The following is a 24,568-nucleotide window of genomic DNA, read 5'->3' on the forward strand; positions in this document are numbered from 1 at the left end:
GCTGGGATCGAGTGAATGCCCGCGACGTTCCCAACGGGGCGGAACAACCCTCGCCGAGTCCTCTCACGCTGCTGCCGCCAGATGACGACTCAGGCCGCACGTCGCCGACTGCTGATTGCTGCCAGCTGGCCTCCAACGGCGCTTGGGTTGACGATGCAAAGGGTCCTGGCTGCACGGGCGCCGGGGCTGCACCGATCGGTACTCTTGCCAGACTCCAGAGCCCACTGCCGACGTGCTTCCAGCAGTCGAGAGATCCACCGCGGCCTGTATCTTTGGGAGCGGCGGCGAGACAATACGGATCGCGCTGACGAAGGATTACGCAGGGGGTGAGGCTTGGGAACGGCTGCGATGCTGGCCTTCGGAAAGAGACAACGATGAGACGTGCGAGTCTCGGTGCTGCGCCTTTGGCACACTTTAAAGAAGCCACCACTGTCCACCCACCTCATGCCGCCCTCGTGAAAGGCACCGTCGCAAGCCATGTCAGTCAACTAGACGATAGCACCGTATCGTCCCGGGGGCGTTTGGCTCGAGGCAAGTCACTACGGAAGCGAGCCAAGCGCCTCGTGCAGCAGAAGCTGTCTAGTCCTACCCACCAGGCGCTGCCTTGACCATTGCTACGACTGCATTTCCTAAAAATCTGATGCCGCATTAGAGAGGGTCCGCCTGCAGTGATGCACATGGCTGCAGCCGCGCTGGGTGAAGCGAAGCATCGCGTGCGGGATGATTTGCTGGCAATTATTGGAGGCGGCCGACTTTCAGTCATGTCTTGTGGTGCGCGGTCCTACACAGCTGTCCTGGCGACCGTCACCGCCATGACGGGCGAACTCGACGGGCGGTCACGGGACTGACTCGTCCCAACCTCACTCATTACCTTCTCCAGGACATGTCCCAGCACGCTGCATCGAGAACGCTCACCGCATGTTTGCTTGCTCCAGCTAACAGGTTAGGCCGTGTGCCAGCGACACATTGGTTTCAGCAAAAAGGCAAGCGCGGGACGTCAGAACGACGGCTCGACGGCTGTTGCCTCTTTGCAGCGACAGTCTCCGACCCCAGCACGCGACGTCTCTGCGGCGCCGCCAGGGCGGGATGGCGGCGTTATCCCAGGTCTTGGCCTCGTTCGTCTGTGGAGGATCTCGTCGAAAGAGGCGGGTCGATCAGCGACAAGCGCATGCAGCTAATCCCGGGGGCCACGTTGGCTGTCACCATCTGCTCACTACTGTAGCCGACCTCCCGCCATCCAACCACGCTGCCCTCTGCCATGCTTAGGAGCGCCTTCGAGAAACAAGCTGCGCGCGAGTGAGATGCCACCGCAGCCTGCCACCGCGTGCTTATGTATCGTCCACCACGAGGCGCTGCAGATCCAGCAACCAAAGCCGAGTGTCTAGTGCTCAAAAGGAAGACTGCAGTTACCGTGCAATCTCTTTCCTGCATCTTCAAGAGCATGATGCGTTCCGGCGTCGCACAGCATCTTCCCAGCTCGGTGCAACACGACCTCGTGGCTCCTTTCTTCGCTAGAACAATCGAAGCACAAGACTTGCAGGGCTATCGTGTGTACCACCACCGACGCAGACGTGAGCGACCGTGGCATCCCGCTCGATTGGTGCTGGTGGTCTAGAGAGATGGGCACAGACGTGAACTCAGGGCTTCCGTTGATGGAATTTGGGAATTTCATCGCTTAGGCCTGCGCGAGTGCCGGGCGTATCGCGCATCACATTACCACCGTCCTGGATACCGCGTTCGCAGTCCACACCAGATGCCATCGTCCGCACTTTACAATCTGTGAAATGTGAATAGCTGCACCACCATGCGGAGCATGATCCTGTTCGGTCACCAGTCACCAGCAACAAAAACTGCGTATCTGCATGGCAGAATGCGAACGCTGAACAGGGTGCATGATCTCCCGGAAGACCACCACCCAGGGACGCCGCGTCCGGTCTCAGGGTGCGCGGGACTGGCAGGGATACCGATACTTGGACCGCATCATGATCCATCATCAGCGGGAACACGCTTACTGCAAGGAGCCTCCCTAGTGCTTTCCGAGCGATCGTCTCGGCGTTTCATTTTCACGAATCGGCAACCCAGCGGCATGTCACCCACCTTCTTCCCCGAAGCTTCCCCGTGTCTTCCAACACCGCTTCCCAAAACCCGACACCGTCCTCAGTTCCACGGAGTATCGCAGGGCGAAAGTGATTCTATCAAATGCCCGCTGCTTTCCACGGGTCAGTGGAAGTAGCTTTGCCCTGTCCCCTGTACGTCGCACCCCCGTCTGCTCCATGCATGACGCTCTCCAGGGTTTCTCCGGCTAAAACGCCCAAGCTGGATAAGCCCGAAGATTGCAAGGCTGTTCTCCTCGTCAGGCGTCTCATTGGCCCTGACCGACAAAAATATTACATCGATCTGCCGCGATTCGTCCAGCGTCCACATCGTGTGATGCTCAGATGAGGGCTATGCGAACTTGCACTTTAAGCCATGACGCAGCCACGCGCTCTCGCCAAGAGCAACAACAACGTTGATCATCCTAGACATCACGGTACAACTCACCGTCATTTGTACAGCGAGTAGCTACAATCAATCTGCAGCAAACGCTCTTGTGTGGGTACGTTTTTTGAAATGCCTCACCAGAAGATGAAGGCAGAACGTCATGCACAAGCTCTGAGCAACTACCCGGACAACTGGCTCCGCAATCGTGTTCGTTGCATACATCGGTGGGTTTGGTTCTGAACTCGTAAGGGTATACCCTGGCAGCTTGACTGCTCTAAGCGCTTACTCGTGTAAATTAGGCAAAGAAATGAGCCCAACCAGAATGAGGCGGAACCGACAGATTGGAGATATATCGTGAGAAATCCAGCGGTACCCGGTACGCAGGATTGTTAAGAACACATGGTCTGCTCTGAGCTGCATCGGACACCTCTATCGAGCCTTGTTCTTGCACTACGCTGCAAATCATGACCTTCTTCTCTTCTTCCGAGCAAAATCGAGTCCAGTCCAGATTCAGAGTTCCTGGTGCAACGGAAATTATGTTGCGATACCCTCTGACATGATAAGATTCACCATCCGCGATCCTTCAATCGCGGTGCCATCAATGCAATGGGTCAAATTGGTGCCTACCCGCCAGAAGATCAAGTCCGATCCTTTGCGCCTCTGTTACTGGGGCGCAATTTGCCCTGCAAGAACCCCTTGCGGAGTTAGACGGCGTTGTCAATACGGCTAATACGTCGTGTCTGCGATCAAACAGCACTATGGTGCGTTTTGAGGCGTCCCCGGGAATCGAGCATACTTTGTCTTCCATCTCCCCAACCTCGTCGCTGTTTTGAATCCATACACAGGGGTTCGGGTGAAGCAACAACAGCAGCCACCAAGCGGGCCGAATGGGGCAGCAGAGAACCCAAAGAGTCAACGGCGAAAATGAGCGGCCCAGTCGTGTGTCTCGCACCCTGTTCCCTTCCCACCGTTTTGAGCATGTTTTCCGGATCCATTACGCCACGACAAGGGACCGCGTAGATCATTCCTGATCACCGCGTCGAGGTGGGCTCGGCTGACAGTGAGATTCACCAGGATTTCGTGCGGCCAAGTCTCAGATCAGCCGGATCAGAGGGGCTGCCAACCAATGCCGTCTTTGCCGGATCACGGGTGAATTATATTTCGCCTTCGATCTAACCGTACTTTCGTATGCTATGCGCATCGCCGCCGACGAATCCCCATAAGCAAGGTGTTCGGTACGACTTCCATTCATGGTTGCGGCGGTACCTGCCGCGGATATGCCTTCCTCGTCAGAAGACGGAGAAGCTGATTCAGTATGGGGAACCATATGTCCAGTGCCGCTGTTTCAGCCGCTCAACTTCGAGATCCACTTCTGCAAGACATTCAAGCCATTCACCAGCTAACCATCTCTGGCTCTGCAAAAGCACGACCACATCAAACAAGGCATGTGGAGCTCGCAATGTGAAGCTCATGTAACCTTCGAGCCGGACCAGTTGCGTATCAGCGGCCGCCGATACTCGATAGTGGATTCAAATTGTGGAAAAGCGATATCTTCCAGACATGACTGGATACCTGAGGCTTCTTTTTCTAGGCCCCTGTTCAAGTGACTCGGCCTGACCCACCAACGTCCGCGTCGGCCTGCCTCACTCCCCTGTCATTGCAGAAATCGTTAGCGCACCCTCCTCCGCGTGGCTGACGCTCAGCGAGTTTATTCGTGAACGTTGCGTGACAGGACGTTAGTATCGTTTGGCCGGCGCCATCACAACGCTACCGGCGATACCATGAGATCGCTGCTACTGCTACTTGCTCACGGCCTTGCTCACCGTATCCGGTCTACTCCAAGTGTCAGATCTCGAGGAGTCGCCTCTAGTGTTACCCCGTTTCTTCCTTATTCAAGCCAGCAGTGCGACGGGGTGAGGAATCAATAGGTGACCTGGTGAGAGTCTCCTGCGGCAGCACAAGGCTTGCTTCTGAAAAGTGGTCCGACATACGCATACGGCTTGTAGCCCGCCGCATGATTTCCACCACTGGGAATCTTCCTCCCTTTGCAGTGCTCCAGAAGGATCACATAGTCGCGATCGGCGTCGATCTATGCTCAACATGATCCGCAATTATAGCGCCAGGGGGTACTCAAGGAGAGTTTTGTTCACACGGCGGTCGATTCACAGGTGCATAATGAACGCAGGACCAAGCTCACCAGTTTGCCGCTGTCAATGCGCTGGACTCTAGACCTGGGATTATGCTGAAGCAGTGGCCTACGCCGTTAGTGACCGTTGTTCTTGTTTTTTCCGCAACGTCTATCCGAAGGAAGCTCTTTGTGGGACACAAATGCGCAGGCCATCGACGATGCGAAGGAGTCGAAGGATGCACCGCAAGATTAGCCCGAGGGGCCCACGACACGTCAATCACGAACCCACGATCTCCGTTTGAACTTCGGCTTCTAATGACTAGCACAGGTGAGACCCGGTGCCGCGGGCAGATCCCAAGTGCTTTCCAATGATTACGGATCAGCCTGCCCGTCTGAGATCGAGTTCATGTGTCGGCACCCGCGCATATCTCGCATTCGGAAGCCCACCCGCTACATCCTAATCTGCAAAGGTCATCACACGTAGGGGCACAACCGCGCCAGGGTTTTGGATGTCGGGCCCCGCGACAAAGACGAAAAGGTCGCGAAAGACTTCGCAGCTCGATGACCCAGTGACCCTGTTGATACAGCGAGGCGCTTCAGTGTATGCAGCTGCAACAGTATCCTCCGAAGCTACTGCTGCAACTGAATATTGGGTGTGTTGCATTGCATATCGCCGAACAGCGCGCAGCAAACGACACTGCCGTGAGCAAGGGTGGGGCACAAGATCACTGTCACGGTCTGTCGGTCCTTTAACAACGTGAAACTGTCAGCAGATCCACGTTTATCGACCTGGCTGTCGGGAGCCGCACCGCCTAAGTCAGATGTGTACGTGGACATCACTCTATCTAAACCTAATCTCCATCAACTCCGGGTAAGGGCTTTTACGTGTGGTGGGCATGTAATACCGGTCGGGCTTATGCAGCCTGAGGATCATAGCATGGGTCTTTGTCCTTGCTCCCTTTGACCTACCCCATGTTGGTAAGCTCCGTGCAATCTCGATCGTTCAAGAATATGGGTTTTATTTTTCGTTGCCAGACTGCATGCATGCGATACGATGGGCTCCGCAGGCAACGCAGCATATCACTGTGCCGTGCGTGAAAACTGTTGCAGATACATTGGTACTTCGCCGACGACGTTTACCTGCAGCCGAAGGAAGGGGGTGGTTGCGGGCCTAAGTTCGATGAGATGTAACGTACATCGCAATATCTGTTTAGCTTCTGTCCTGGATCATGTCGATACCCGAACCCAGTGCGGGATCTGCCAGCCTGCGCGCTCCAAACTTGATATGCCGCAACGGAGGCAAGTATGACGACATGAACGGGCCCACAACGTCTATCACCAAGGTCCCAGATCAAGACACTCCGAAGCCCCCACTTTCCGATACGTGACCGACATCATACTGGAACAACAACTTGGTCGGAACACGAGGAAGGGGTCTTGGTTACTGTACCAGAAATGCAAGGCAAGCAATATACCTGCCACTGCGATCCTTCTACGTCATTCGTGGGAAAACCACACCCCTGGTAGATGTAAGAGCACGCACGCATAACTCATTGCACTCCCGCACACATCCTGCAGCCAGCCAGCCACCCCAGCTTACCCGAGCTCGGAGCCGCCGCAATCCCATCCCTCCCTTCCCTTCCCTCATCACATCACACACCCTCGCTCTATACCAGGGTAATCTTATCATCTGCATCTCTCCCTCGTATATCCCGCCAATTCGCCAAAAGGCTTGGGTCATAATGGCAGGCCCCCAGTCTACTAATTACTAACTTGGTTCCGGCAGCGGTTCTTCTTTTCTCTCCGCATATGCGCCGTTGATCCGCCCCTTCTGCACTGTTGCTCTCTCCACGCTCGTATGACGTGTGCCATTCCGCGCACCAAGCTCTACAGTACAGTGACGCCGGATGGAAGGGTCTCCGTGAAATAATGCCGCGCCTTATATGTACGCTGTACCTTCGCTTCACCTCAGCCTTTTCGTCTGTCTGGCGAATCGCTTAGGTGTACACCGTACCATATACTCTTCTCGCTCAGTCGCTCACGCGCGCCTTTATGCACACGCGAATGCATGATATCCATACACTAAAGCCGCAAGCGAGGGCTGCGTTCTCTGTCTAGTCTGCTCGCGATTCGTCTCCTCATCGTCGATTTTCCGTGCGTTCATTTCTGCCACCGGCCAATGACTTCTCCTGCATTTTCTTAGTGAAAGTGACGGTGTGTTGTTGGAACGAGCTGTCAAGGGTAAGCGAAGGATTCTTGACAGTCGCAAGATGATGCGATGCGGGCTTAGCGCGGATCTATGATCTGAGGTGATCGCGCGGGTCAAAAGATGGGGCTGGCGTTTGCAGAAAGGTTGGTCGTGATGGAGGGTGGTGACGTGGTTGTGACGGCTGGGAAGGCAGTGTGTGGCTCGGGTGAAGGGCTGGTGTATGGCTGTGTCGATGCCAGCGCGGTGTATTGTGCCGTATACGAATGGCGGGTCATGAATGTGTAAGGTGTTGCCTGCGGGAAATACTCTGCAGTTGATACGTCAATGTGAAGTCGCCCGGGTCGGATCCACGGCCTCCAGTATATTGTTTGATACCCATTGCGAGGTGTGGAAAGCCAAGCAGCTCAAAGGAGACGACGCCAGCATTCGATATTGCAACCGATTCCATAGATTACAGGAAGACCAGACAAACAGGACGCTACATGTGAGAAGAAAGACCACCATATCAGTGCCTTTCGCGTTACCTCCAGGAAGTGCTGAGACATCGCTATCTTCGTATGCCCTCAAGCTTTTCACTTTTATACGTGCGTCACTTCATCTATATTTCCACCTTTATCTACTCACTTGCAATTTTGAACGACCTTTTCAACAACATCTGCTATATTGTATGCGCCATATCAGCAACTTATCAACCGTGAATCGAAATCATGAGATACTGCTGTTCTGTTGGAGTTCTACTTCACAACCTAAGATTATAATCCGGTAATATCCTCGATACAACGGGAGAAGTGCTTCTATGCGCATCAGCGGAGGCAAAATAGGGAATATAACCACTGTAACATGATGTCGTCTTGGGGTGTATACCTTGCGCTAGTAATATAGCTACGTAAAGGACAGACGACATAGCGAGCGGCCTGGATAACATGCCTTCCGCCACGTATACATGGTTAGTAGCAAGTGTCATTCTCACGAGACTGGAAATCGCGCAGATAAACAGTATCAGAGTCTGGAAGTATGAGCTCAACATGCTTTCATTGGTATGTGTGGAAGTTCTATTTTTAGTGAGCGCGGAGTCTCAGTCTCAAATGCATCGCCAACTCTTCGATCTCGACTGTCACATGAATTGAGTGAGTATCACAACTACTCGCAATCGCTTGATCACCCGATGCAATTGCGCGTATCCGGCGAGGTACGCATAGCTCTATACCTGGGCTGCCTCGATGAATATGCACAAGTTATGTCGAGGCACTACTTGTCGACCGCTTCAGATGCGGAGAAGTTGCACGCTCGCCTGGAGTGCGAAATGAAGATATGGATGCAAACATCCACTGGTATGCGTACATAGTACTAGCGAGCCGTTCGGCTCGGGTCAGGAGAAGGGGAGGGGAGTGTGATGCACGTTATTATGCACAAATGTGGAGACTGAACATAGGAATACAACGAGATATGCCAATTGGAGCTAACGTGGAACCCTTGACATGTATGACAACACCCGCTCATACCTGATTGTTATGCGTATCCCCGTTCTGCGTAGATAGCCGCAACATCAGACTACTCTCCTCGTGCCCACATATCCATACCCGTGAACCAGTAGTAGGCATCCATAGGGAACGTATCGAGATAGAACATCCCAATCAGCTTTTGCCCATCCATGACCCGCGTATAAGACTCGAGCATCGTCAAATAACGCTTCGTCTCCGGGTCTACGAAGCGCCGCGGATCATCTCGTTTGTATACGGCACGGTCGACGTTGCCGTAAATCTTATCTCTGAAGTCACTGTTGACGAACAGAGCGGCAGGGCCTTTGCCATCTGGTGCGGCGGCTGCAAGATCAGCAACTATCTGTTTGGTTGGAACCATCGCGAAGGCTGAGTATACAAGCGAAGATTCGTCGATGGCCAAGAAACCTTGAGGATCAGTCACTACCTCGATCGGTACAGGCAACTCAGAAAGAATCTGGCGATCGCGGACGGTGTAAGCGGGATCTTGCGCAACGATTCTGATGGGCTTCTCGAGTGGCATGCCTTCTGCTTCGTACATTCGTGTTAGATATTGAGCGAGAGCAGAGGCAACGATGTGCTGTGTTATCGAGTTGATATGGTTTGGATCTAAGGTGTGCAACGTTCCTAGGCCTATGCAGACGATGTTGGAGATTCGAGCCGTGTGCTTGAGCTTTTGCACGCTGTCGAGCAAGTGAGAGCGAAGGTGACTCTTGCGCCAGAGTCTTTTGGATACATCCACCATATCCATCAGTTCGCTGAAGTCGTGAAAACTCCCACGCTCTTCTACCCTTTGACCAGCTTCGATCGAGATCGGGGTTATGTCGTCGTTGTTTATGCGGTCATCTTGCCAATCAGTGGCAAGATAATGTATTCCCGCGTATATCAAGACAGGTATTTCACTGTCGACACGTTAGAATCAGAGGTAGGAGATCTGATGTGTACAAGTTGATCAAACATACTTTGGTTGAAGTAGACGTGGCGCTGAGCGGACCCGCCTCTCACCACGGTAGTTTGTCAGTGTGACGTCTCGACCATAGCGAGCTGCAGTAAGTTGATTTGCGGCATCAAGCATTGTCGAGCGATTGAACATTGGTCGATCTCCAGTTGAATCTCTGAAGGCCTTGAGGTCTATGACAATTTGGGAACCGTTTGTGGATCCAATTCCGATTTCATCAAGTACATCGGCGAGACGGTCGTGGGCTTGGAGTGGAGGTGTTTTGTCGGTTGAACACTGGAAATCCTGCCAGGTCATGGGGTACATACCCGCCCACATCGTAGCTGCTGGCATGGCTGAGAGGTTTGTCCCAAAGGACGCAGGGCACACGCCCCATGTGTTCTCCATTGCTATTGGTTATCGTAGTGCTAGGAAACTCGGTATCGAATGAGACGTCGAGAACGATCGGAGTGGATAGTCGGAAACCGTGACGGGCGATATGCTGACAATGGTGGAAGTGTGGGACGATGTTGTGTTGGGGTAACGATGTTGACAATGGATTGATGATGATGCAGAGTGTAAGAGATGCGTGAGGATAGAAGTAGACATGACCCAAGCTTGTGAGCAGATGCCTCATGTACGTATGCCACTGCCGCTGACGGTAATGTGAGGGAAGAACAGACCCGGATCCAAAGGTTGGGCAAGATCGTACCACAGCATAGCCGATAAGTCCATGTGGAAATGTTCCAATCGCCACTTGAACTGCTTTTGTAGCCATCAGAAGTATATTCCAGTTACCTTGCGATCCTTGAACTGCTTTGGTAGCCATCAGGAGTGTCTTCCAGGTACCCCGTACTCCTTGAGCTGCTCTTGCGTATCATTCATCAGAAGTGTGGCTTCCGCGCAGGCGATCGCGATACCGTATTCAATTTCCTACATTGAGTAGAAGCTGCGAATGAGATGAGGACATCTTCCTTGAGAGACAATGAGCGAGCGCAACGCGTAAGACACGCGCATGCATGAATGCGAGGCTTCTGTGGACCATCGCGAGGCGTGACTCTTGGAGTGAGGCTCATCGTAGCCGGCCTGAGCAAGCTCCGCGATCCTGAGCGAAAGCGCGTTGAGGTAAGTTGGGAGGTGCAACCACTCTTGAGGTGGCTGCTGTGTTGCAGAGTAGGCGCGCAGGGACGATGACGCGATCGCGCGGAAGTGGACCACTAGCGTCCTTTCCTGTCGCGTTGTCCCCACGTGACGCGTCTCTTACCCTCCAGTACCTTATACAATGGATAACATGAGCAGGTGCGCTAAAGACTACATTACAACAAAAGCGTGAGTTGTGAGAAATAATGAGGCGATCTTATTAGTGTTTTTTTCTTGAATTTACTTTGTGGAGGTAGCTGTCTAGTTTTTCACCTGGATGGGTGCCAGGGCTCCTTCGGTCCGCATCGTCATATGGTCGCAAGCTTCATCCAGGCGCTCGTTCACTGTCAAGATAATTGAAAAGACTGCTCCAGGTACATACTACCTGTTGGTCTCTGTTCCGTCGGCCATAGCTTGGACGGCCTCAATTTTCACCTTGGCTTGGGCGCGTGTCGCCACCCGTGTGGCGCCTAGTATCAGCGAAGAAGAGAATGCGCCTTTAACTCGGACTAGACTCTAGTATTAATCCTGGCGGGTTGGAGAAACTGTATCTTGGTATGTGGGTTGATTGTGATAGCTTTGAGGTCGTTCGCTCGAATGTTGTTGGGCGCTTCACCGCAGTACCGTGGTCGTTGATATCAAGCCCGTTACGCGCTCGCTATAACATGTAATACATGGTTTCAGCATCCAGCACTCCCAAGGAACATTGTATGAGCTCTTTCGATTCTTCAGAGCATGAAATGGTAGTATACTCCAAGCATAAAACATAGTATAGATAGTCTCTAAGCGGCCTTGGTATACTCGTAGAGTAGCATGTTCAATGCCATAGCGCATGAAGTTTGCTGCGACAAGAAAATCACGCTCGAAGAGCCCAGAGCTTCGTTTCATGAACAGAAAGCCACAATGGCGTGCTTTCCCTGGCCGTTCCCGATGCTACGAGCGGGATTCACGTCCTCTGACACTCACTCATTGCGTAACCCAATCTAGCCTTGCGGAGTTATTCACGCCTGGGCATGCCTAGACGACTGTAGGTAAGGCAGCATCACCATTTGCAGGTGGATAGAGATAGATCAAATCACCTGGATAGAGTGGTACTCTGGCTATAGCCTGGCCTGGCACATCTAAATCGTGGTGATTTCTGGAGTGCAAGACACCTATGGACTGGCACATAAGCTGCGACATTCCTCTACCGCATACGTGTGTTCAGCTGACCACATTTAAATTTATTGCAGCTCGCAGCCATGTGTAGCGCTGAGCCTCTGCTTACCAAGATACAATTTTGAATGTCGAGATAGCATCCACAATACCATGTTTCGTGGATAGGGTCTTGTGTACCTGCGGCAGTTATCGTTGCTAGCATCGGCTACAGGTACTTTGTTAGTAAGTCGCTCAATCCTTTTGTTGAGACTTTCGCGCGCTAACGCCGTTAGTGTTTGCGTGCCTTACGCTGTTCCGGCAGTAGTTCTGCATACAGTGTTCTGGGGTATTCAAAGACGAGATTGTGGTACAAGTGACGGATGCGACGAGGAGCAAGGAGCCTCGAATTACGGACACGCATATGATGCTCGGGCATCAGGGTCCAGTTGTAACTGGACGAGACGCGTGCGACACCGCAAGCCAGGTTTCGAAGCCTCTCGGGCTTTTGAGTTTGTCGCATCAGAGTCGCGTCGACAAGTTTCCTTTACCATGTTTCAGCGTGAGCCAATTAGGCATGTGCTCTGGTAAGCAGAGATACGGTGTGGGCGCAGGAAGGTATATCCGGCGAACATCAGGAATGCAGGGAGCCGAAGGGGACTAGGGCGGGCGAAAACCATGCAGACCCGTGGGTGGAATAATCAGAATCTGAACAATTTTAGTGCAGCCAGCGCGCGTATATACAAGCCGCCCCTCCACGCTCCCTTCCGTCTATCTGCCCTCGCTTTTGCAGTTTTCTTGTATTGTATAGACTCTCCACTCTTCCGTTGGGGCGTCTCTACATTCTCGCTTGATACCCGGGGTTTTCACCCTCTCGCGCTGTCGGGCACCGCTTACGCTTCAGCCGCCGCGAATAATTTCATTCCGTATCGATAAGCCCCTCCACCAAAAAGAAATCGCTCGTCGCAGATTCACAGCGCAGCACCACCCAACCCAGAGACCGGCTTCTTTCGCAGATGCCGCACTCTGAGTCGCCGCCTATGGCTCCCGCTATTGTCGTCGACAAGGCCAGCGCAGCCCCTGCGCCCTCGCAGGAGGATGTCAACGCCTTCATCAGCAGCATCGTCACCGCAAAGACGTCGCACGCCTCGGTCGACGCCGCCTACGCCCTCACCACGCTCCTCCAGAACTCAGTAGGCTTCCGCGGCCTTACTGGCTATGGCATACTCGAGGAGATCAAGAAATCGGCGGCCAACAAGAAGGATGCCGTGCGGAGAGAGGGCGCCATGAACGCCCTCGGTGCCTTCTTCGAGCGCCTCCCGCGCACACAACGCCTGACTGAGGCCATCTTCCTCGTCCAGAACGAAGGTCTCGTACCCATGGTCCTTGACCTGCTGGCAGACAAGACTGGCTCCGTCAAGGAGTCGGCCAAGTACGCTCTCGACTCGCTGTTCGAGAACCTCAGCGCTGAGGCCAAGGTCTTCGGCCTCTTGCCTGTGCTGACCAAGTACCTGGGCAAGAAGTCCGGAAAGTGGCAGGGCGCTGCTTTCGCCTACGAGCTCATCGGCCGCATGGCTGACAAGGCCAAGATGGGCATGGAGAGCCTCGAGGTCGAGAAGGAAAAGGATGTTCTCCGCGAGTCCATGGGCAAGAAGCTCGAAGGTCTCATCCCTATCGTCGAGGCCGGCATGCACGATCTCAAGAACGAAGTAAGATCTCCTACGCACTATTTCACAGCCACCGTACTAACCATGAACAGGTCGCAAAGCAGTCTGTCAAGACGATGAACAGCCTCACTACCCTCCTCCAAAACGACGATATCGCACCCCGGATACCCCTCCTCGTCAAGGCCATCGAAGACCCCTCCACAACAAGTCTGCAGAAGGCCATCCACGCTCTCTCCCAGACCACCTTCGTTGCTATCGTCACATCACCCGTCCTTGCTATGGTCACACCTCTGCTTGAGCGCTCTCTGAACATGCCTTCCACATCACAGGAGGTCACCCGCCAGACTGTCGTCGTAGTCGAGAACTTGACCAAGCTCGTTCACGACCCTATCGAGGCCCGCGCCTTTTTGCCCAAGCTTCGCCCAGGTGTGCAGTCCGTCAAGGACCGCGCTTCCCTGCCTGAAGTCCGCGAGATCGGCCAGCGTGCGCTGGACGTTATCGAGAAGGCCATGGCCGACCCAGACCACAACATCGACAGCGGCGCCATCGCGAGGACACAACCATCGGATGTTCAGAAGGTCATCGAGAAGCAGATCACCGCTTCTGCCAACCTCCTTGACTTCCCCGGAGACGCGGAGGTCTTGGCTATCACCAAGAGGTACATCTCCGAGATGATCGCTGAGGTTGTCGATCAGCGCGAGCTTCAGCGCCTCCCAAAGCTCGTTGGCCCCTATCTGGAGCCTTTGCTCAACGCCGGAGACGCCGATAAGGTCGCAGAGGCCGTGCACCAGTTCTACGTGGACGAGGACCACCGCAAGTTCGGTCAGCCCGTAAAGGAGGATGACGGAGAGACGGAGATTGTCAACGCTGTCTTCTCTCTAGGATACGGTGGTATGTTGCTCCTCTCGCACACCAACCTTCGCCTGCTCAAGGGCCACCGCTACGGTCTTTGCGGTCGCAACGGTGCTGGAAAGTCAACCCTCATGCGCAGTATCGCGAGCGGCAAGCTGGAAGGTTTCCCTTCTCAAGACGAAGTCAAGACCTGCTTCGTCGAGCACAACCAAGGAGAAGACGCTGATCTCTCTATTCTTGAGTACATCGTCCGCGACCCGCGCTTCGCGGACGAGAGCCGAGAGCGTATCTCCGAGGTTCTCGAAGAGGTCGGCTTCACCGCTGGCCCCGAAGGCAGGCAGTCCGCCAAGGTCGGCTCTCTGTCCGGAGGATGGAAGATGAAGCTCGCTTTGGCCCGTGCTATGCTTATGCGCGCTGACGTGCTCCTCCTTGACGAGCCCACTAACCATTTGGATGTTGCCAATGTCGCTTGGCTCGGAAAGTACCTCAAGTCCCACACTGAAATCACTAGCTTGATCGTTTCTCACGACTCTGGTTTCCTCGACGAAGTCTGCACCGACATTTACCACTACGAGCAAAAGAAGCTGGTCTGCTACAAGGGCAACCTGGCTGATTTCGTTCGACAGAAGCCTGAAGCGAAGAGCTACTACACGCTCTCGGACACCCAGGTCAAATTCAAGTTCCCTCCTCCTGGTATCCTCACTGGTGTCAAGTCGAACACTCGCTCCATTCTGCGCATGACCAACTGCTCTTACACCTACCCGGGCGCTTCCAAGCCATCGCTCACCGATGCTTCTTGCAACTTGTCTCTGTCATCCCGAGTCGCCATTATCGGGGCCAACGGTGCCGGTAAATCTACTCTCATCAAGATGCTTACTGGCGAGACCGTCCCTCAAGAAGGTACCGTCGAGAAGCACCCCAACTTGCGTATCGGTTACATCAAGCAGCACGCTCTTGAGCACGTCGAGATGCACATGGAGAAGACTCCCAACCAGTACCTCCAATGGCGTTACGCCAACGGTGACGATCGTGAGGTGCTCATGAAGCAGACACGTGTGCTCAGCGAGGAAGACAAGAAGCAGATGGAAACTCCCATCGATCTAGGCGACGGCTCAGGCCCCCGTAGGATCGAGGCACTCATTGGTCGTGCGAAGTACAAGAAGACCTTCCAGTACGAGGTCAAGTGGTTGCACATGCTGCCCAAATACAACACCCAGATCTCGCGTGAGACGCTTCTCGAGAAGGGCTTCTCCAAGCTTGTCCAGGAGTTCGACGATCACGAGTCGTCGCGTGAGGGTCTCGGTTACCGTGTCCTGGAGCCCAAGGTCATCTCCAAGCATTTCGAGGATCTCGGTATGGACCCCGAGATTGCGAACCACAACGAGATCTCTGGCCTTTCCGGAGGACAGAAGGTCAAGGTCGTGCTTGCCGGTGCCATGTGGAATAACCCCCATCTTCTCGTCTTGGACGAACCCACCAACTTCTTGGACCGCGACTCTCTCGGTGGTCTCGCTGTTGCCATCCGCGACTACAAGGGTGGTGTGATCATGATCTCGCATAACGAAGAATTCGTCGGTGCTCTCTGCCCCGAGCAGTGGCACGTCGCTGACGGTCGCGTCACGCACAAGGGTCACCTTGCCGTCAACATGGACCGTTTTGAGGACTCGCGCCCTGGATCCAGCAATGTTAGCAGCAACGTGAGCTCCGCTGCGCCGTCCACCACCGGTACTCCAGTCATGAGTGACGCCGAGGGCAACAAGGACGATATGAAGTTCAGGTCGAGGAAGAAGAAGAAGATGACCAAGAAGGAGCTCAAGGACCGTGAGGTCAGGCGTAGACTGAGGTACATCGACTGGTTGAACAGTCCCAAGGTATGTTCTCTCCATTTCCATCCGCACCGATGCAGATTACTAACAATTTAATTAGGGTACTCCTCAGCCACCCAACACTGATGACGAGGCCGAGTAGATGTTGTTGCAACTGTTTCGGATTACGATCGCATTATGATATCTTAGACTATGCAGATTTGCATTGCTTGGCGTTTAATAGAGGCCTGGATGATTGACTGCATTTGCGTCACCGATAGATTTTGAACGTCTAGCTGCATCCTTATGATAAATCAAAAGCATTTCCTTTTCTTCAAGCTACAGTCTTGTTCCTAATTTGCGTGAGACTTCCTTCTCTATATGAGCTACCTTCGCCTATTATGACGTGCGAACACCAACGCTACCCGGTAGGGTTCAGCAACGTGAGAAGGTACCTAGAGTGGATACATCATACTGCCGTAGTAAGGTAATTACTCGGTGGTCTTGATTGTGCTTCTGCGTTCAATGGTGTAGACGTATACTAAGCTGCTTGGGATGTCGTCGCGTGCATTGTCTTTGTTGTCTAGAATACCCAATGCTTCAACTCCTACAAACCGACCGGTCGTGTTTTCATTTGACTTCTTCACTCATTCATCAGTGTGGTGGTTCAATCGGTGGGTGCAGAGCACAGATTGCGTGCCTTCGCTCCTTCCACCTTCACTATCTCACCAATCTCACCAGTCCACTGCCCCACCCAACGAACACCCACGCTCCGCAAGTCGGACCCTGAAAGGTCCAAGGTGAGTATCGCCACTCAACAGCTTTTGCCTAGCGGGATAGCAAACGCCTGCAGCTGCTCTTTCGCCTCGCTCCGTTGATATAAGCCCGCCTTTCTCTTCCTCTTTCCATCACCTTCCCCCACCACCTCTCTCCACTATCAACCCCTCCACACTCTCTATATCACACACAACCACGACGACAGTACCTGCAAGTACGCTTCCATGAAGCTCATCACTGTCGCCCTCGCTGGGCTGGTGGCGCTCGTCGCTGCCTCGCCGGTCGAGACTACCACCGCTGCTGCGGCTTCCAAGTATGAGAACGATGATGTCCACACGTAAGTTGCCTCGCCTTTCGTTGATGTTGTAAGAGGATGGTATACTGACTATCAACAGATACAAGTGCGACAGCGACAAATACGTCCTCTCTTGCCTCCGCTCCGGCACCTGCTCTTTCGTCGAGGCGTGCTCCTTTGCGTGCGCCGACAACAGCAAAGGTGCTTGGTGCACTGGTGAACCCGAGAAGCGTGACGTCGACTTCGATGTTCACATCGAGGACAAGAAGACCTACGAGTGCGCCAAGGATCGCACTGGTGTCTTGGTCTGTCAGTACGGCTTCTGCCAGACCGACCACTACTGCAAGAAGGGCTGGAAGTGTCGCGACAACTGCAACTGCTGCAAGAAGCCCAGCATGTTCGACCGAGACGTCGACGACGCCGACATCACTGAGGCATCTCCACGGTCCAAGGACCCATCTGTCTCTTCTGCTCATGTAAGCAATCTCCTGTATTCTCATTGAGCTTGAAGAGATCTGTACTACAGATTCGGAATCGCTCGCATCTCACCTCCGATGGCTACAATTTGTGTCGCAGATCTTTCCAGGTCGAAGTATACATCGTCTTAGCAAGTATGTACTTGTTAAGATTTAGTTGCATGCATGCTACAAACTGCGACATGAAATCTTTCCACCCCTGACCAATACGTCCTTCTCCCGCAATAGCACATTGCTAACAAAAGTCTTCAGGCCCCCACCGTCGTCGAGTCGGACACTTTGGCCAAGCGTGATCCTCCTCCCTGTGCGCCTGGAACCTATACCTGCTTGGACTCCGCCACAACTGGTGCCTGGATCATGACCTGCGACTACAAGGGTACGTGGAAGTACTCGTCGAACTGCGGTACTTTGAAGTGCCTCGAGCGATCCGATGGAGCCGCCCATTGCTGGAACCCGGGACCGGAGTGGAACACGGATCCAGCAGTCGCCAAGCGTGAGGATCCCTGCATGCCTGGGACCTATGACTGCCACACCGACGAAACAGGTGACGCCTGGATCATGACCTGCGACTACCGGGGCAAGTGGGTGGAATCTGCCAACTGTGGCGATTTGAAGTGTCTCGCGCTATCCAATGGTGCCGCGCATTGCTGGAACCCAGGACCAGAGTGGAATACGGCAGTTGAAGCTCGTGATGAACCATCGGAAGTTCCATCGGATGTCGCTCCATCTCAGTCTTGTGAGCCTGGAACATTCGATTGCACCTTCAACTTTGGCACAGGAACGAGCTGGGTAATCACTTGTTCTCCATCTGGAGTCTGGTAAGTTCTAACCCTACGAAGTGTATTTGAGGCATATACTGACTTGGTACCTCTACCTCTGCAGGCTCTGGTCAGCCGACTGTGGTCAGGGACAGATCTGTGATCGAGCAGCTGACAAGAAATCTGCCCACTGTAGGCAGGGTGCGAAGCTTACCCTTGGAGCTCGCGATGAGCTTACCCTTGAAGCCCGGGATGAGCTTCTCCAAGTCCCATCAGAGCTGGCTCCATCTATGTCTTGCTCACCTGGAGCGTTCAACTGCGCCTATAACAACGCGACTCAGACGGAATGGACTGTTACTTGCGAGCAGTCTGGAGCCTACTGGCAGTGGTCTGCCGACTGCGGTAAGGGTTGGAAGTGCGTTTCGGACGGTCGTGTTGCACACTGCGTCCCAAAACAAGCTTTATTCGAAGCCTGGCAAGCTTGGGAGGCCACCCAGACCTCCACATCGACTCTCGAGGTTGAGACTTCAGCAAAGGCTTGAGCGGAGTCTCAGATAACAGAGTAGAAGGATGTGAGGATGAGAGCGATCGGTGCGCGCGGCCTTACAGATACGCCTTATGGGTACGCCAAATCCACCAAGAGCATGCAAGGCGCAGATGGCAGTCGCTAGTAGGGCTTTAACCACTCTTCATGACGTCGTTTCTGAAAGTAACAATGAACGAGATACTTGCGGTACCTTGGCCCTTCTCTTGTGTTGCATGTGATTTCTGACAAGCGGTGACTGGTCTTTTCGCAACCCGGTGAGCGAATAGTTGAGGATGATGTCGTGAGGCAGAAGGATGCGATCGATCGAATGCGACGTCGCTAATGGTTGGTGGCGCTAAGGATCTTATGCCGCGGATCTGAAGCTTAGCAGCTGCACAACAACAGTTTGGCTGCAAGCTGCATGCTGCGCTACATGTTTTTGTGGTATCTACAGGAAAGGCACGCGAAGACGCGTCTATCAAGTCTAATCAAGAAATGAAGATTAAGAGCAAAGAGCCGACAGGAGCCCGTCGCAAGCAAAAGACCCCTTAGAAAACTGGCGGGGCTCACCCAGCACCTAGTCTCAGATCGACATCGCGTCCCTGCATACACTCGTCATACGTTAAAAAACAACCCTCTTCCAGCTGACCAAGAAACATGCACAGTAGCGCCAAACGTCTACCGCGATTCGAGGCCTGTAGGATGTTGAAGATCTAGACTTTCCTCTCCCCCTCAGCTTCTTCTTCCTGCTGTGCACCTTCTACGAGCCTTTACTTTCGCAGATTGACCTTCCGCGGAGCTTCGTCTTCGCATCCAGGCAACAGCCACGATGTCGTTCATCGTCGAACATGCGAAACAGGCCGTCACCGACAAACAAACCAATGTCGTCATTTTTTCGGCCACGGCCATTGCCCTCTATGGGTACGATCAGGGAATGATGTCCCTCATCAACACGAATTATGACTACCTATCCACCATGGGCCTCGAGGAGGAATCACCAGTCGTGGGTGTGATCGTAGCGGTTTACTACCTCGGCTGCGCTGTCGGCGCTGTGCTCTTCTCCATGCTCGCTGATAAGCTGGGAAGGAAGAAGAGCATCTTTGCCAGTCTGGCAACAGCTAGTTTGGGAAATCTGATCATGTTCGTGGCTGGAATGGGCATGTTGGGAAAGAGCACGGAGATCGCATTGGGCGTTATGCTTGCTGGACGTGTAGTCATGGGATTGGGTGTTGGAGGCATTGACGCAGTCATTCCTACCTACTCTTCCGAGTTGAGCGCCGACGACTCTCGTGGCAAAGCGCTGGCCCAGGAGTTCCAGTCCAACATCTTCGGTCTCGTAATGGCATTTGGTATCAACTTGCTCGTCACCATCCTCCTTGGAAAGCAAAACCAATGGGCGTGGCGCGTCCCCATCATTGTCATGCAGGTCTATCCCGTTCTGCTGATGGCGTTTGTTGAACGCCTTCCGGAATCACCACGTTGGTTTATCTTCCATGACCGCCAGGAGGATGCGAAGAAGGCATTGGACGATATCTATGGAGATGAGGGCAAGGAGAAGCTTGATGAGCTACTCGAACAGCACGAGAAGGAGAAGGATGTCAAGGTTGGGTACATGGATATGCTCACGCCCGGTCACGAGCAGTTCCATCCCACTATGGTTACGGTAATGTGCCAGGTCAACCAGGCGCTTACGGGTTACGGTGCAGTCAGTGTGTACGGGCCGCAGATCTTCGAGGTAAGTTCTGTCCATGATCGGAGTCGTACGGTTCAACACAATACTAACATGTGAAAACAGCTCCTAGGCTTCTCAGTCCGCAACTCTGAATACCTCACCCTTGGCAACTACGTGTCCTACTTCTTCCTCATGACGCTCGCTTGGCTCTTGATCGATGCTATGGGCCGACGCAAGATCATGATCCATAGTTCTGTCATCCTTGCCACCTCATTCGCACTTCTCGGTGTTTTCGGTGGCTTAGCAGCAAACTCTGAGCCCATGAACATTCCCATTATCGTCCCTGGAATCATTGGAACCGTCATCTTGTTCGTCGCCACCGGCGCTTTCGGAATCGGCTGGCTCTCAACCGTGTGGTTGTTCCCCACTGAGGTCTTCCCGACCACCGCTCGCGCCCAAGGCACCGCCATTTCCGTCATCATCTGGGGCCTCGCCAACTTCGCCATCACTTTCCTTACGCCCGTCCTGTTCAACAACCTCGACTACTGGATTTTCGTCGTGTTCGCTGCAACCAATGCTTTCGCCGGGCTATGGACGTACTTCTACCTCCCAGAAACTGGTGGCAGAACCTTCGATGAGAACATGGACTTCTTCAAAGAGGCAGGCGAGCAGGGAACATGGAGGGTTGGTAAGGTCGGCAAGGGCGAGTGGAAGAAGATGTACTACCCTGATGCCGAGGGAGGCGATGCCGTCGAGGCAGAACGCGTACCGCTGTTGCAGAGGGTGGAAGACCAAGTTCCTAGCGTGGAACAGTCTAGAGAGCCGAGCCAACAACGGGAACAATAGAGAAAGGAAGCCCAGCCTTCTATGAAGCGGGGGTTCTGAGGAACCCTCGCGGCATAGTAAAAGCGGCGCAAAAGGTAGGTCATGCTAGTCAACTTTACTCAGGGCTGCACTGACGTCATCATCTACAGTTATCGTATCAATTAGCATCAGAATGAAAATCCCATTTTTCCTCCAACAAGACTTTCGGGTGCTTCAAGATGTCGATCTAAATGACCTACCTGGTTGATGCTCGACGTTCTGCCCCACAAACTAATATACACGATATAGCCAACCCGGTTGCGGAGAATACCCGGCATCTACGTGATCCAAGTACCGACCACGAGCCACGACCATTAGATTGAAAGCGATCAACACTATCGTCATGGCTCTGCATGTAATCTGTTTTCCGCGAGGCCAAGCGATCTTCACACATTCTACTCATAAGTCTTGCAGCGTCCGCATTGTGTGCGCGACATCTTGTTATCCTCTGTATCGACCGCCAAAATGCGCTCACTACCGTATGCGATTGCGCTCTGCGTCTCTCTAGCTAGCGCTGTTCCGTTTGCGACGGCACAAAGAACAGGCTCACCGTCCGACTCACCCCAAGACTCCGACATCTACCAGTCCTCCTATCTCGGCGGCGAGCACAACATCGATCCCTCAGACCTTCCGCATTTCACACAACTCTGGAACGCGACCTTCAATCTGGACGAGAAAGTAAATTGCCGTCGCTGCATCTCACCTCTGACCCGTCGTTAACATCACCACAGCACTGGGCGCGCCCTCTTGTTCACACACTTTCCTCCACCGGCCGCCAAATCGTCTTGACCGCGTCCACTGAGAATCGCATCAGGACCTTCGATGCAGAGACCGGCAAGCTACTGAACGAGCGCCAAGTCGCTCCACCATGGCCAATGGACCAAGCCTACTGCACGACGCACGTCAGCAAAACACTAGGCATAATGGGCACGCCCGTCATCTACCGCGAAGACGGCAACGAAATCGCATTCTTCTACGTCAAGAGCTACATCGAGGATTACAGACAACCAGGCGGCGCGTATCCACCTTTGAACTCCGTGTACTATCTCTACGGCGTGTATCTCGACACGCTACAGGATCTCTACAAATACCCCATGATCATCGATGGCAAGCCTTCCGACAACGACATGCGCAAGATATTCCTCGGCGGTTTGGTGTTGCAGCGGCCTGCGCTTCTGCTGCTGGGCGATGTGCTGTATGCGGGGTTCGGCGGGCTGTGCGACGCATTCAACTACACGGGGAGTGTTGTCGCTGTTAATCTCGCGACGCAGAATATGTACACTTGGACGACGCAAGCAGGAAACGCGAGTTTGTACAACGACGACTGGACGGGGTGGCATGGGGGTGGCGCAGGTGGCATTTGGCAGGCTGGCGCGGGTCTCTCGTCGGATGGCAAGGACGTCTTCTTCACAATCGATAATGGCGGCGGGTCGACGGCTGCGACACTCGATGTCACGCCGAGGAAGGGTCACGAGCCTTTGGGGGTTCTTTCAGAAACAGTGGCGCGTATCACGCTTGATGAGGCGGATGGTGCTGGGATTCAACTTGTTGATTTCTTCCGCCCGTCGGACTGGCAGACGGACTCTGGACAGGATATTGGGAGTGGGGGATTTGCTGTCCTCGATGGCGATGTGTTCACGACTAATGATGGAAAGAGGATCGGTATAGCGACCTCTACGAACCCGAAGATGTACGTCACGGAAGTTGACAACTTGGGTGGGTATCTGCAAGGCACGAATGGCACGGACGAACTGCTGCAGACTATTCCTTTGGAAGGCGAGGTATTTGGTGCGATTGGGTCTTATCCGCTAGAAGGCGGTTATATCTATGTCAACCCCGGTAACACCGCGTTATCGACCTACGCATTTACTCCGAACGCATCTTCCTCGCTCTTCAGCTTTGCTGGCAAGTCCTCCGAAACGAACGGACATTGGGGTGGTGCTGGCCTCCCGACTGTCACTAGCAACAAAGGCCAGCCTGGCACAGGTATCGTGTGGGCCACGGATGTGCAGGCTGGGCTGAGAGCTTTCAAGGCGGTGCCGGTCAATGGGACGTTGGTTGAGCTGCCGCTGCCGAAGGTGGAGGGTGCGGTGAAGTTTGGGCGACCGGTGTTTGGTGATGGCAAGGTTTTTGTTGTTGATGGTCAGGGACGCTTGATTGCGTTAGGGAGGGAGAAGTAGACGTAGATGCAGTGGTAGCGGTGGTTGTAGACAGAGGGAAAGAGCAGAGGAGGGGCGCTGGCTGCATCCACAAAGGTAGCGTGTCCATCTTTGAAGCGCCTTAACGTGTCCTTGTGGTGTACGCAAACGCCCCGTCACCTCCTCAAAACCAAAACTCTTGTACCGTCTCCCAAATTGCTGCCTTGGCTCTTCTCTAGGGCTTACTCGTTGATCTCGGACACGTCTCTCGGCGTTAACAACGCCATCCCGGGTGAAACACATCAGAGCCGCGTCTTCATCCCGCCTCATCTTCGTCTCACACTCCCAGGCAACAGCATAACAGCCAACATCGGTCTTTCAAAAGAGCGCGACCCGCGATCCTGCTGTCGGACATATGTGCATATGTCCCGGTTATTCATGCCCACCAACGAGAGTGGGCGCGTACAGACCCCCGCCCGCTGCATCATGTCGGCCCCGAGGATCTCGTTCGCTGGTCCAAGTGAAACTAGTCCAGTTTGACCATTAGCGCCACCAGCTGATGTGTGCACAACATGTGCATGAGGTGTTGGTGTGAGGGGGTGGTTCTTGATATAAAGCTTCCCCAGACGTTGTCGCTTCCTTACTTTCTCATTCAATCACCTCATCTCACAACCATCAATATTTCAGTCTTGCCACGGTCTTCGTCAACTTTGGAGACGCTCAGGTCATCGTCCGAGGACCATCTAGAACTTTGTGTACCTAAGCATATCTCTGCGGACCAATCACAGCATACGCGTTTGTGAGCAAGCAGCGAAAAGAGGCGTAATAGGACGGACGGGGATTATATAAACAAAGCACCGGACCGACTTCAACTTTGAGTATCAACATCGACGTCGAAATCACAGCCAGCAAGAAAGAGAAGATACGGTACCACACCCTCACTAAACACACACCGATATGTCGACCACACACCTCACAATCCACGACCTCCTCCGCATAACATATACATACGAAATGCGCGCCCTCGAAGCACAAGCGCAAATGCAACCACGACCGCGCTCAGATTCAGCTTGTTCGGTAGGTCTCAAGTTCATGAACGAGAGACGCGAAATGGTAAAGACTAACAACATACAGATGCCAGAAACATGTGCCCACCTCTCACCACCCACACCCTCCAGCCCAGAACACGCAATCCTCGAAACCGACTTTA

The 24,568-nt window shown here is 53.7% G+C and overlaps 5 protein-coding genes across 5 annotated transcripts; 4 read left to right on the plus strand and 1 right to left on the minus strand.

Annotated features, from left to right (window-relative positions):
- Window positions 1–8,369: 8,369 nt before the first annotated feature.
- J4E93_006039 (uncharacterized protein) lies at window positions 8,370–9,068 on the minus strand (the record flags this gene model as incomplete). The annotated part of the gene is made up of 2 exons (XM_049343957.1): window positions 8,370–8,897; window positions 9,060–9,068. 2 exons carry the CDS (start codon window positions 9,066–9,068, stop codon window positions 8,370–8,372), a joined length of 537 nt encoding a protein of 178 aa, XP_049199190.1.
- A 3,500-nt stretch (window positions 9,069–12,568) lies between these two features.
- On the plus strand, window positions 12,569–16,015 carry J4E93_006040 (uncharacterized protein; the record flags this gene model as incomplete). Its single annotated transcript, XM_049343958.1, has 3 exons — window positions 12,569–13,237; window positions 13,288–15,918; window positions 15,974–16,015. 3 exons carry the CDS (start codon window positions 12,569–12,571, stop codon window positions 16,013–16,015), a joined length of 3,342 nt encoding a protein of 1,113 aa, XP_049199191.1.
- Window positions 16,016–16,989: 974 nt separating this feature from the next.
- J4E93_006041 (uncharacterized protein) lies at window positions 16,990–17,427 on the plus strand (the record flags this gene model as incomplete). Its single annotated transcript, XM_049343959.1, has 2 exons — window positions 16,990–16,994; window positions 17,025–17,427. 2 exons carry the CDS (start codon window positions 16,990–16,992, stop codon window positions 17,425–17,427), a joined length of 408 nt encoding a protein of 135 aa, XP_049199192.1.
- A 2,086-nt stretch (window positions 17,428–19,513) lies between these two features.
- On the plus strand, window positions 19,514–21,202 carry J4E93_006042 (uncharacterized protein; the record flags this gene model as incomplete). Its single annotated transcript, XM_049343960.1, has 2 exons — window positions 19,514–20,419; window positions 20,480–21,202. 2 exons carry the CDS (start codon window positions 19,514–19,516, stop codon window positions 21,200–21,202), a joined length of 1,629 nt encoding a protein of 542 aa, XP_049199193.1.
- A 483-nt stretch (window positions 21,203–21,685) lies between these two features.
- On the plus strand, window positions 21,686–23,400 carry J4E93_006043 (uncharacterized protein; the record flags this gene model as incomplete). Its single annotated transcript, XM_049343961.1, has 2 exons — window positions 21,686–21,898; window positions 21,952–23,400. 2 exons carry the CDS (start codon window positions 21,686–21,688, stop codon window positions 23,398–23,400), a joined length of 1,662 nt encoding a protein of 553 aa, XP_049199194.1.
- Between the last annotated feature and the right edge of the window lie 1,168 nt (window positions 23,401–24,568).

This window comes from Alternaria ventricosa, assembly GCF_023758065.1.
Source record: "Alternaria ventricosa strain BMP 2768 chromosome Unknown scaffold_9, whole genome shotgun sequence".
Taxonomy (NCBI): domain Eukaryota; kingdom Fungi; phylum Ascomycota; class Dothideomycetes; order Pleosporales; family Pleosporaceae; genus Alternaria; species Alternaria ventricosa.